Raw genomic sequence first — 13,473 nt, 5'->3', positions numbered from 1 at the left:
AAACGACCCAAATGCGTAGCACTTGAGCAGGTCAGCAAAAGCACTTTGAAGCACCAGAGAAGGTGCAGAAGGGACAGCGAGCGGGTCAGCCTCTGCAAAGATCCACCTTAGACTAAAATGCATTCAACCTAAACAAAAATGAAAACATGGAAGAACCAGGAAAAAAACAATTAAGAAAAAAAACCTTTAAAAACCCTGGAGTAGGAAGGTCAATGAATGACAAAACCTAGATGCAATAAAAAACAAGAATAAAGCATACCAATTTGTACACAACTGAAGTCTCTGCATGGCCAAAAAAGGTTTAAAGAAAAACAGGCACGTGACAAAACAAAAATATTTACAACTCTTACCCAAAGGGGCTCTTATTTATTTAAAAAAGGTACACATAAAAAACTGACATCCTAAAAGACAAATGGGCAAAGAATCAACAATTTACAGAAAATGCCAAGCCCTTAAACAAGCGGAAAGGTGGTCAACCTCCCTTTACAAGAAAATGCTAACAGAATCTTCCCAAGAGGGTGGGGAGGCCAGGAGGAAGCAGCATGCCCCGCTGTGGGGGCTGCAGTGTCCCCCGGGGGTGGGGGGGAGCAGCATGGCATGTGCGTTAACCTGATAAGTGCATAGGCCGTTTCGCTCTAGGAATGTACCTACAAAGATGTTCAGTAAGAAACGACAGTGTGTGGACTTCCCTGGCGGTTCAGTGGTTAAGACTGCGCTTCCACTGCAGGGGGTGTGGGCTCAAGCCCTTGTCAGGGAACTAAGATCCAGCATGCCGCATACCGTGGCCAAAAAAAAAAAGAAAAAAGAAAAGAACTACAGTGTGAAAGGTGCATCCTTGTTTATGGCTACAGAAATCTGAATGCACCTGAAGTGACCATCAGCCCAGGACTGCGCAGCCAGAAGAATGGGAGGGTCCCGAGCCAGACTGTGATACTAAAAAGAGCAAGGCACAAATGGGATCCAGGACACCAGATCTCACACACACACGGACTAACAAGGACACATCAAAATATGGCAATGGTGGTTGCCTCTGCGCGGTGGGAAGTATCTGGGGGACTTACTCACAAAGGAAAGTAACAAGCACTGAATCCTGCCCTCTTGCATGGTGGGCTGTTTGAATCTAGCATCTGGAAAGAGGTTACAGCATGGCACTGCCTCGGTTCCTCTGCAAACTGACCAATTCCTGAGGGAACACACGACGTCTGCATGAAAAGGAAAAATTTCCCAAGATCTCCTATCACCTGGTATCTAATTACATATGATTTACCTAATCTTTCAAAAGAGGAACTTCTCAAATGCACATCCTACTGCTCTGAGGGAACTGGGAACTCATTCTACAGCTGGTTTGACTGGCGATTAATGGTTAAGCCCCATATCCCTTAAATCTGCCCAACCCCCTGCCCCAGATCTACCTGAAGAGTATCAAAGATGATGAGGACGGGGGTTTCCCTGATAGCGCAGTGGTTGAAAGTCCGCCTACCAATGCAGGGGACGTGGGTTCGTGCCCTGGTCCAAGAGGATCCCGCATGCCACGGAGCGGCTGGGCCCATGAGCCATGGCCGCTGAGCCTGCGTGTCCAGAGCCTGTGCTCCGCAATGGGAGAAGCCACAGCAGTGAGAGGCCCGCATACCGCAAAAAAAAAAAAAAAAAAAAAAAAATGATGATGAGGATGAAATCTCTGGGGATATAAACTTTAAAGAAAAAACAGTTCTGGGCAGGCAGTGAAAAGGGGGAGACAGGACCAGAGGTGAGGCGACAGCTGTGTTCCTTACAGTGAAGTATTTTCAGCTTACCATGGGAGGCTGACCGAGTCTCTTCAACATCAGCCCCATGGCCTCTCACTCAAGGGACTGTCTCTGCCTTGTGTCCACCCCAACCCAGGAGCTGGTCACAAAGGTTGTTACAGCAGTGTACAGAAAAGAGCTATAATGTGACCAGCCCAAGAGCTGCCATCCATAAAAAGGCCAGCTGACTTGGTTGACCCTTCACTGGTCCCTGAATTTGGGCTTTGGGAGGACCCCTGTCACCCCACCTGGGAAGAGTGGCTACTGTACCCAAAATGCATATGAGGATTACACTGAACACCAGCTTTCCTTCTGTGAGTCTGCAATGTGGGGACATGCCAGGCAGAGGGTGCCCATGTGACCAGCCCCAAGGAGCCTCCCTGGTAGATGACATCACACTTCACAGGTGTTGTCACATCTCGTTTTGAGGGAATTCAGCGTGTCCTCTCTGACTCCCCCGGGAGAGGACACTGGAAGCATGCCCTGCTTTCCCCGACACAGCAGCCAAGTCGAGATGGTTTTGCTCAGCCCAGCTCCCAGCCGACGTTACTAGTGAGAGTTGAAAGCATCTCCAAGTGCCGACTTCTCAAAGTTCCACAGGAGGACAACTTAAAACAAGCAAATGCTCAATCAGGTAAACGATTTCCATTTAAAGTTTAAGTTCAGAATTATCAGGCAAATGCCACTCGGAGCAAATACAGTATTTTAACATAATCCCAGGCTGTAATACTAAATTTTACCTGTAAAATGACTGCAATCTATTGGCTACCTTTTCCAAGGAATAAACACTCCTAAAACACATAATCGAGTTCTTTATGCTTCAAAGCAAAAAAAAAAAAAAAAAAACAATGTAGGGACAGATGATTAAACAATGTATTTTTTTAATGTGGTTTGGTTTTGTTTTGTTTTTTTTTTTGGTCATGAGACTCTGGTAGCAGTTAATTAATTAATTAATTATTTTCTGTGTTGGGTCTTCCGTTTCTGTGCGAGGGCTTTCTCTAGTTGCGGCAAGCGGGGGCCACTCTTCATCGCAGTGCGCAGGCCTCTCACTGTCGCAGCTTCTCTTGTTGCAGAGGCTCCAGACACGCAGGCTCAGTGGTTGTGGCTCACGGGGCTAGTTGCTCCGCGGCATGTGAGATCCTCCCACACCAGGGCTCGAACCCGTGTCCCCTGCATTAGCAGGCAGATTCTCAACCACTGTGTCACCAGGGAAGCCCCTAAACAACGTATTTTAAATGCATAACATATCCTTGAGATGCCCATCAGTACATTCTTAGCTCCATTCTCTGGTACAGTCAGAGGAGTGGGGGCTTAAAGAAAGAGCAAGGTGGACTCAACTGAATACACACATTCCCGTTTTTTGGTTTGTCTTTTTTTTTTAATTTATTATTATTAATTTTTTTTTAATTTAGTTTTGGCTGCTTTGGGTCTTTGTTGCTGCATGTGGGCTTTCTCTAGTTGCGGCGAGCGGGGGGTTGCTCTTCGTTGAGGTGCGTGGGTTTCTCACTGGGATGGCTTCTCTTGTTGTGGAACACAGGCTCTAGGCACATGGGCTTCAGTAGTTGTGGCACACGGGCTCAGCAGTTGTGGCTCTTGGGCTCTAGAGCGCAGGCTCAGTAGTTGTGGCACACAGGCTTAGTTGCTCTGTGGCATGTGGGATCTTCCCGGACCAGGGCTCAAACCCGTGTCCCCTGCATTGGCAGGCGGATTCTTAACCACTGCACCACGAGGGAAGTCCCTGGTTTGTCTTTTAAAGGTAAAAATCCACAGGAGAATGCAAGATAAGAGCAAAAAAGTTTTGGAAGCTGAAAGGCAAACAGTTGACTCAGCTGACCTAAGCCAACAATGGGAAAACACCTAGACCCAGCCATTTATCCCTAGAATTCAATCCCTAGAGCTTGGCAGCTCTGGGCACTTCAGAAACAGGGTGAAGTTCAGATGAGGTGACAGCAAGTTGGTGTCCAGACCCACTTCACCCAGCCGACATGCCAGTGCCGGGCCTCTGGTGAGGCAGGGCGGCAGGTCTGTGGGACACTGGGACCCACACTTCTAACCATGGGCGTAAGGACAAGGTCACAGACTCCCAGCAGGAGGTAAGAGAGTTCTTCCCCAGGGAATATGGAGTCAGAGAGACAGAGCAGCAGCCCAGCTGTCATCCTACAGCAGAGGTTCTACCTTGTCATCCACAGCATCAACTAAGAACTTACTAGAAATGCAAATTTGGGGGCCTGCTGGACCTGCTCAGGAAGAAACTCTGGAATCTGTGTCTTCACCAGCCTCCTGGGTGAATCTGATACTCACTACAGTTTGAGAGCCACTGCCCTCAAAATGCAGCTCAAAGCCTTTAAGTGCCAGCCCCGACCCCAGATTTCTAGTCAGCTTTAACAGCTGTTAAAGACAAACAGGGGACTTCCCTGGCGGTCCAGTGGTTAAGACTCCGTGCTCCCAATGCAGGGGGCACAGGTTCGATTCCTGGTCGGGGAACTAAGATCCCACATGCCACACAGTGTGGCAAAAAAAATTTAATAATTAAAAAAAAAAGACAAACAGATAGCAGACACTGGTTATCTGCAGAAACCTCTACCATGAGCTCAAAACAGCAAACCACCTGGGAAGGGAGATTATGCAGGGAGAAGGAAACTTCACATCACTATTATTCTCAAGAAGGAAACACATCCACAGAGCAATGGCAGCTGCAACACACAAAGAAACTTCAGAGAACAATAAAAATAGCTCCCAGAAATTAAAAATAATAGAAATAAATACCTCTATAGAAAGATTAAGAGACATAGTTGAAGAATCCTTACAGAAAACAGAACCAAACGAAAGAGGTGAAAGGAAGAAGAGGAAAAGTCACAGGAGGACAGCAGTGCAGGAGGCCCAGCATCTGAGCAACATGGTTCCAGGCAGAGCCTAGAGAGGACCGACTGCAGGGAGATGCAAAGCACAAACCCAACAGCACGTCCGAGAACTGAGGGCACTGCCTGCAAACTGCCCCACCTCCCAGAACCCTGCACACAAGGAGTTTCCCACAAGCTTCCAGAGCAAAGGGAGAACAAAGGGGAGAAGGTCAGAAATCAGAAAGACTGCATTTCAAGCACCATCTTCTAAATGTGCTGCCCTGTACCCTTTCTCTCATAAGCCACTGGGGGATGTGCACACCCCGAGACAAAGGAGTGCACGGGAGCCACTAAACACCACACCCCAGCAGGAGATGGGGGAGGCCGTCCCCAGGACGACAGCTGCACAGGAAGCACAGAGCCTGGAACGATTCCAGAAGAGAAGCTACAGGATGCCCGATGCACCCACTGCCTTAAGAGGTTCAGGTAGCCAGTTGAGAGCTTGAGGAGTGATTCATGTCAAGTTCAACACCTGCCATGGGACTGTGGTGGGGACACTGCCAGCACACAATCGAACAGGCAGGTCCCCTGAGACCCCTTTCTGATGGCTGGAACTGGACCTGCCCTGAACTAGGACGTGGACGAGCCCACTGGGCTGGCAATGAGCAGGTCCAGCTGCTGCCCTAGTGCCCCTGGGGGTGCTGCAGGCAAGTCAGGAAACCTCAAGTCTTCAGACTGGAACAGCAAGCGGAAAAGCTCAGGGCTAGGATCTGGACTGGATCCCTCAAAGTCCAGTTCCAGCTGAGTGGAAGTTTACACTGAAGGAGAGAGGAACAGGACCGGAGAAGGACTCCGAACACTTACACAAAGATGGAGGACCAGTGTCTAAGTGACGGCATTCTGCTCTTAACTAACAACCCCTCTAGGAGGACACAAAATGGAACACCCAAGGGCCAATGGGAAGTGTCACAGATGTCCATCTGTCGGTCACCTCGCCCAGCATATCACACCCTGAAAAACAGAACCAACCTTCCAGCATCAGTAAGATGGCCAAGTGCTTGGACAAACCCACCTTTAATCAGTGGACAGATGAGTTAACTGAGCAAGCACATTTAAAACGGACAAAAGCCCAATGCAGGGACCGCCTAGCTGCCAGTCACAAAGCCTCTGTGGTGTGAGTGACCAGTAACCACAAGAGGCCTGCGCAGGCCAGCTGAGCCACACTGTGAAGACCACAGCCTGCCTCACAGAGGAATGCACTGGCTGATCCGATAAACTCTGGAAACAAATTACTCAATTAAGAGAAAATGAAACAAACTGAGCTGCCAAGGCCTCGGTGCCCCTTAGCCGCTGACGGGTGTGTGGTGGCCAGAGGGCGTATACTGCAGGGGGCCACACGCCAGGGACGACACAGCGCCCTTACCTTTCGACTGTATCTTCTCACAGTTGGGGGAGATGATGATGCATTTCAACTTTTTGAGCTTCAGATGTTTGAGAACTTCCCTCAGCCCCAACACAAGTCGGCGTTTGGTCTTAGCCTTAACTGGATCTTTCTGGTACATGCGATCTTGGAAACGAACCAGCTCTTTCAGCAGGTCCGTAACACAAGCGTCAACTTCTTTACTGAGCATCTGGCTGCAGTAGCTGAAAGAAACATTAGACACGGTCACATTCCCACTGGCTGTGACACTCCAGTGCGCTGCTCCTGGCACACCTCAGATGAGGTGGACAGCATGCCCCTTTCAAGAAATCACGCTTCGATGAGCAATACTAGTCAAAAAGGTGGAACTCCTGATAGGATTTTACGAAAGGTATGGATGGAGGCATCCTCTCCAGCCCCAACTACAAGGGACAAAGACCTCTGGGCCCCATGTCCCCAGGGCAGCCACTCCCGGGCACCTCTCCTCATGAAAAAAAATGTTTGGAGAGTCTACCCTAAAGAAAAGTGGGAGGGAAGGAGGCGGAGCGCCCTAAGAAATTATATACAGAAATTACACAATGAGAGGGAACCCAGATGCAACGGCTGTCACCTCACTACCCGTTCCCCCAACCACAACTTGGATTCAAGGGCACCTCTGGCATCATGGAACTAGGACCTCTCGGGAGCAGATCAGGTAGCCCTGGCATGTGTTACAACCAGGTCCTAGCCACCTTCCACCGAGAGGATGCACACACCGGGGCCCAGCCGAGCCGGTGGGCCAAGAACTCAACGCCCAGTGTCGGAGTGAGCACAGTGCCCCAGGCCCCAGTGCAGGCACAGCTGCCTGGCCCACTCACTCCCTGAACCGCCGGCTGTGAATCTTGGGGCAGGCCTCCGCCTCCTTCTGGGGCTCAGCTCCCAGCCGGTCTTCTTCTGACTTGCTCTCTGCCACAGAACCACAGGACACCAACTCTTCCGTTCCCCCTGGAGTTTCAGAGAAAGAAGTCACAGCATGGCCCCTCTGGGGCTCCACACACAGACTGCGGGGACTGAGGCAGGGAACGCTCAACAGGGGCAGTGTCGCCAGAGCAGCCAGACTCGGCGGCACACACCTGACACATCCAGACACGGCCACCGAGCATCACAGCAGGCAGAGGAGTGATGGGAATGGCTTGGGAAATCAGAAGAAATGGGCGACTCCCTGCACTGCCTAGAGGTGCCTCCCTGCCCCTTATTTATTTACTTATTTTTATTGTGGCAAATATTTCCAAAATTTACCATTTTAACCGTTTTTGGGTTTTTTGGCCACACCATGCAGCATGTGGGATATTAGTTCCCTGACCAGGGATGGAACCCGAGCCCCTGGCAGTGCGAGCGTGGAGTCCTAACCACTGGACCACCAGGGAATTCCCTAACCATTTTTAAATGTGTGGTTCAGTGGCCAAATTTATTTTTTAATTTTGAAATTTAACCTGAAGTTCTTATCAGTAAGTTTTAAAAGCAGGTTTATTAGTTCTCATTTTTTTTGCACTTAAATGCTTGAAACCATTCCTTTATCAAATAACCCTTAAAAGAGAAGCTGAACATCTAAACTGGGAGAGCCACAATAGGTGTGTTTAAACCCATCAGACAGGACTCAATAACAGCTTACAACACTCAAATTGTTACTTCTAGACACGTCCAAAGTGCAAGGGCAATAACATCACCAGGGGAAGGAGTTCACACACCAGGAAAGACAATGTCCCATGGCTGGCCTCTCCACCACCCATAGGCGTAGCCTGTTAAAACCCCTGGCAGCCTGTATGGCAGGAGCCTCTAGGCTGGGTGGCAGTGGACCCAACCCCAAGATCCAGCCCAGGGAAATGCCAGCAGGAAGGGTGCTCACGTCCCCTATATGCATCCCATGCTGCCACAGCACCTCTGCTTTTTTTATTTTTTCCCTGTGGTAGACGGGCCTCTCACTGCCATAGCCTCTCCCCTTGCGGGGCACAGGCTCTGGACGCGCAGGCTCAGCGGCCATGGCTCACGGGTCCAGCCGCTCCGTGGCATGTGGGATCTTCCCGGACCGGGGAACAAACCCATGTCCCCTGCATCGGCAGGCGGACTCTCAACCACTGCGCCACCAGGGAAGCCCAGCACCTCTGCTTTTAATGGCCCCAAAGTGGAAACGTCCACAACACTCACATGCCACCTGGCACGTTTGTACACCTGGATGCTATGCAGCAATGACAATCGGGAACTACCTCTACAGGCCACAGACATACTGTTGGCCAGAGGGGCACACACCGCAAGATTCCACTGGAACAAAGCCTGAAAGCTCATGGGTAGGGCTGCAGACAGGGCTGAGGCCTTGAGCAGGAATCATGGGGACTGTGGGGCTGATACACTTCTGAACTTGATAAAAAGTCCTCAAGCTATATGCTTATGATTTGTGTACTGTTCTGAATGTATAATTCACTAAAATGCTTACTTAACCCATTTTTGGTATGACACCATGTCTCACACACTTGTGGGCAAGCAGCTCTGCAGTTAATGGTGTTAATTCTCATGGCACTTCAAATTGCGAGGACCATCCAATGCCACACAGATCGAACTCAGGGGCCTCACCCCTCTGTCCCTCTTACCCCTGAGAAGCAGAGGCACCAGAAGCTCCACCTGCCCATAGGGATGTCCTCTTACTGTAAAGTTACAAGACTGAAAACTTCTGCATTCCCGAAGCCAAACGCCCACGTGCTTTTACCACACAGGGACAAGGGCTGGGCAAAGCCCAGACAGTTGGCTGTGCATACAGCCGCCCCCACTGAAGGATTCTTTAAGAAGCAAACCAACAGAACTCGGTACCTGAGGGGTCAGGCTGCCCGAGGGCCTGGTCGTCACCACCGCTCTCTCCATCTTGCACATCGTCACTAGCAAAAGCTGGGCTCACAGCATTTTCTTGGAGACGCTGCTGCTTTCTCTCCTGCCGCTCTTTCAAAATAATCTTTAAAATTAAATAAACGATCAAAACACCTAAATACTTGTACTTAAAAATAAGCTCTTCTGCAAAATAAGCCACCCAAGTTCAGCTGGATGGCACTGTGCCTGTTTGTGCCCTTACTCCCCACCCATGGGTGTGGCCCAACCCTCTCACCCACAGCCCAGGAGCATGTTCCCCCTGGGTGCACAGAGCAGGGCATGTGAGAACTGGGCTCTGATGCAACTGCAGCTCAACTGTTACTTGGCCCCAGGCAAGACACGCCTTCCTCCATCTGAGACCCACCACACTCCACAGGCTGCTTTGAGAATTAAATCAAAGAACGTGTGCCAGGACGTGTCCAATATTTACCAAATCTGAGCATTAGACACATTGCCTTGGGTAGAATGAGGGTTAAAAATGTGAATGAGAACATACTCCCCCCATTTCTGGTTTTCTGTCCATGTCACTCCAAAGCATTAGAATAAATAAATAAATAAGGCCTCCCCCTCCAGCAGCTAAGGCACCCTGCTTCACTCGCTCTAGCACACCATGTCAGAAGAGCAAGGGATCATCTTTCAGAGAATCGTGTACCCATCTTGACAAGAGCAGGTTCAATTGAGAGTGAAGGTTAAAATCTAAAAATGTAAGAGTCGAAAAGAGTAACACAGATACAGGAGAGTCTGTAGGTTTTCTCGCGCCCAATTTCAAACAAAACACCACACACCTTCTTCAACGAGGTTGGCTTCTTGGCCTTGGGGACCTCCCTCTGCTTCCCCTTCTTCATCAGGGGGGCGCTGGAGTCTAAGGGGTTGTGCGGGGTCTTCACCTGGCCAAAGCGGTGGCCATTCTTCCCTGACATGGAGTCTTTGGAGAGGACGGGCACCGCCCCAACTACAACACAGTAGGTACACATGGCTCAGCCTGCCGCCCGCCAACTGCCTGGCTCCAGAGGGCAGGCTCGCTGCAGATCTGTCTCAGGGGCTCCTTATGCTGCCTGCCCATCCCCACAACCTTCCTCATCCTCATCAAATTGTCCCTTAGAGAACCAGCTTCCTATCCCTGTAATCAAGTCTCCTATGTTGCTCCTATGTTGTAATCAAATCTCCTATGTTGTAATCAAATCTGTAATCAAATCTCCTATGTTGCTCAGTAAAGTCTGATGATGCGTGGGTCTCATTTTTTGATTAAGAATTTTTCTGGGTAGCTTGTACTTAAGATGCCTTTTACTCCACCATTTTCAGTTGACACTGCCTTTGCAGAAGTTGGTCACTGGCTTCCCTATGCATACCTTCTACCTCACTACCTTATAAGGAAGGCCCTTATAAGATCCTAGTAATATTTCAAGTTGATTCTCTTGAGTTTTCTAGACATAAACATACTTTCCTAAATTCCCTACACAGTGTAAATACATGACCACAATCACTACTCAGTACACTTCCACTGCATACTATGCTTCTGTTCTACTCCCCACCTTGTTCCTGTTCCCAAGGAAATAGTTAACTTGTTCATACTTTCCCCCTACTTTTTAATTAGGAAAATTTCTAAACACATACCAAAGAAAAAGAGAATATATAACAACAAACCAACGTACTCACTGTCCAGCTTCAACAACCATCAGTATTTTTCCAAATATATTTTACCCACCCTCCTTAATTTTGGAATATGTTTTTAAAGTGCTGTGTAGACACAGGGGTGACTCCTGGAAAGGTAAGCCAAAAACAAAATAAAAACAAAAAAAAATAACTGAGCAGAGACATCAACAACCACACACTGTGGGGAAGACAGCCAACAAATTCAGATAAGGGCAGTTCCTTAAAACAAAACCAAAAAAACCCTATCACAATCACTACTCTCAGAAGGAAAAACTCAAATCCAGAGTTGCTACAATATATTAACTGAAATATTCAGTATTCAACAAAAAAATTTTCAAACTTTCAAAGAAATAAGTGTGACCCATACTAAAGAAAAAAGGAAGTTAACAGAAACTTTGAGTGCTCCCAGCTGTGGGAAACAGATGACCAAGACTTCAAGGCAACTATGAGAACAGATGAAAACACAGGATTTCAATAAATACAAATAACAAAGGAGAAAGGCTCAGTAGCAGATTTGAGATGGTAGAAAAATCAGTGAACATGAATCTAAATCAATAGAAACTATTCAATTTATGAAAAATTTTAAAGAAAATTTTAAAAGATTGAAAAAATAAAGACAGCCTCAAGAGACCTGTGGAGCAACAAGCATACCACTATACATATAATGGGAGTGCCAGGAGAGGAAAGAGAAATGACAAAAAATATTCTGAAGAAATAATAGGCCTAAATTTCCCAAATTTGATAAAAACTTTAATCTACAAAGCCAAAATAGGATAAATATTACCCAACCAAAGGTAGGATAAACATAGAGATTCCCACCTAGACATATAGTCAAACTGTTGAAGGTGGAAACAAAGAAAAACTATGGAAAGTAGCAAGGGAAAAGCAACTCATCACAGAAAGTGGAACAAGACAAGTAATATCTGATGTCTCACTGGCAACAATGGAGGCAAGAGGGCAATGGAATGACATTCAAAGTATTGGGAGAAAAAAAGTCAACCAAAAATTCTATACCTGGTAAACTATTCAAAAAATGAATGTAAAATATAGATGTTCCTAGATAAACGACTGACAGAATTCATTTCTTAATTTACTTATTTATAAGCAACCACTTTTTTATTCTTAAGAAAATAATATTTTTAAAGTAAAGGAAAAAATTAAAGGAATCAAAATGGTACTCTATATTTGTTTAACATAAAATAAAGCACTTAAAGATGAACAGAAGAATAAATAAGACATGCAAGAATCAGAAAAAAATAGCAACAGCAGTAAATCCAATCACAGTAACAATTACATTAAACATGAATGAGTAAAACACCCCACTCAACAGGCAGAGATTGTTGGCCTGGATAAAAAAGAAAGCTCTGACTATATGCTGTCTACAAGAAGCATATCTTAAACACACTGTCTGCTAGATGGCCAGGGCTACTCCTCCCTATGCTGCTGGTAAAAGCATTCACCTCCTCTTTAATCTGACCAGCCAGTTGGGAAGGCCTGACTTGGGCTCCAGAATAGACATAAGCCTCCAAAGGCCTTTGACTTAAGTTGTGTTCTGGCAAGAAAGCCCCACATAGGGGTACTTGGTACTGGCTCATCTAAAATAAAGAGGAACCCTGAATTCCTCTTAGCTAATTTTTACTTTTTCTGGAAAGAATGGTTCCATTACTGATGTCAAAAAGGAAAGCGATGGACATGTCAGTATTTGGGCATTCCTGGGATCTCTGGCCAAAATGTCCTTTCAATACTACCAAAATCCCAACCTTACAATCTGACAACCTCAAATACTTAAAAATATCATCTGATTGAGGGCCCCCACTCCTTGCAAAACTGTTTATGTACTTCATACACAACTGCATCTAAAAGGTCCAACTTGAACCTAGTTGCAAAACAGCCACCTCATATAGCCTCAGAGGTAGTTCCCTCACTTATCCTGCTTTTACCTTTGACTGGAGATCTAGAATGCTCAGTCAGTAGTTTACACACTTCCCTGAAGGCTCCCCAAGAAGCTACATTCTTCAGAATCAGTGGTTGGCCAAGCACTTTGCAGATTTCTCTGGAAAGGCCAACACTGCAGGCCTTTACCAAACAGAAGACGAGCTGAGAAAAGCAACTTTGAGGAATATCTAAGAAGGCAGTGGTCCCAAGTTTTGATATATGTAAGAATTACACATGTGATGTATAAAACTGTGGATCCTGAAATGAATAAAATTTCCAAAATCATTGAGACAAAGAAATTTAAATACAGACTGGACAGAAGATGCTATCAAGAAATAATCATTAATATTATTAGACAGGAGGATGGCAGAGTGGTTCAATTAAAAATAAAATCACCAGCAATTAGAGATACTGATGTATTTACAGGCTAAGTGACCTGATGTCTACAAGTACTTCAGGAAAAAAAGTAGAGTTCCAGATGCAACAAGACTGGCAAAATGTTGTTAACTGATGGAGCTGGGTAATGGGCACATGGTGGCAGTATTGATCATATTCTCTCTACTTTTGATCATGTTTTAAATTTTCCACCACAAAAAAGTGAAAAATAAAGACAAAACAAAACCAGAAATCCCACTGTGTGCCTGTTAAAAACACCTACTGCCCTTCCCATACCAAGTGGTTCTAGTGTACCACTTCTGAGGTGCTCCTGGAACCTGCACTTTCAGCTCACTCCCAGGCAGTGCCATTGCTGGCAGTCCTGGGGATACTGTGTGAAAAAGAAACACTGGGTTCAGGGACACACTGTCGACTGGTGCCTCAGCCACACTGTACCTGGGCTAAATTAACTGCATTCAGACATTTTAAATTTGTACTCTGGGCTTTTAATAAAGGTCACTATGAAACTCACTAAAACTTACTTCTGCTGTAGCCATGAGAAGGCTATTTA

At 46.8% G+C, this 13,473-nt stretch overlaps 1 protein-coding gene across 12 annotated transcripts in view; it reads right to left on the bottom strand.

Annotated features, from left to right (window-relative positions):
• Positions 1-13,473, bottom strand: part of SECISBP2 (SECIS binding protein 2) — a 40,389-nt gene that overhangs the window by 4,397 nt on the left and 22,519 nt on the right. For 6 of the 12 annotated variants that reach the window (XM_067039791.1, XM_067039788.1, XM_059071007.2 and 3 more), the window contains 4 exons: positions 9,725-9,891; positions 8,886-9,024; positions 6,902-7,028; positions 6,048-6,268 (listed from right to left, as the gene is read on the bottom strand). In XM_067039791.1, the coding sequence (XP_066895892.1) occupies positions 6,048-6,268; positions 6,902-7,028; positions 8,886-9,024; positions 9,725-9,891 (654 nt within the window). Of the gene's footprint in view, positions 1-2,700; positions 5,636-6,047; positions 6,269-6,901; positions 7,029-8,885; positions 9,025-9,724; positions 9,892-13,473 lie in introns of those variants that run through there. The other 6 variants (XM_067039798.1, XM_067039799.1, XM_067039797.1 and 3 more) reach the window with 5 other exon arrangements.

Source organism: Kogia breviceps, chromosome 8 (genome assembly GCF_026419965.1).
Source record: "Kogia breviceps isolate mKogBre1 chromosome 8, mKogBre1 haplotype 1, whole genome shotgun sequence".
Lineage (NCBI taxonomy): Eukaryota > Metazoa > Chordata > Mammalia > Artiodactyla > Physeteridae > Kogia > Kogia breviceps.
Note: the sequence above shows the minus strand (reverse complement) of the source record. Positions and strands in the feature narration are given on the sequence as shown.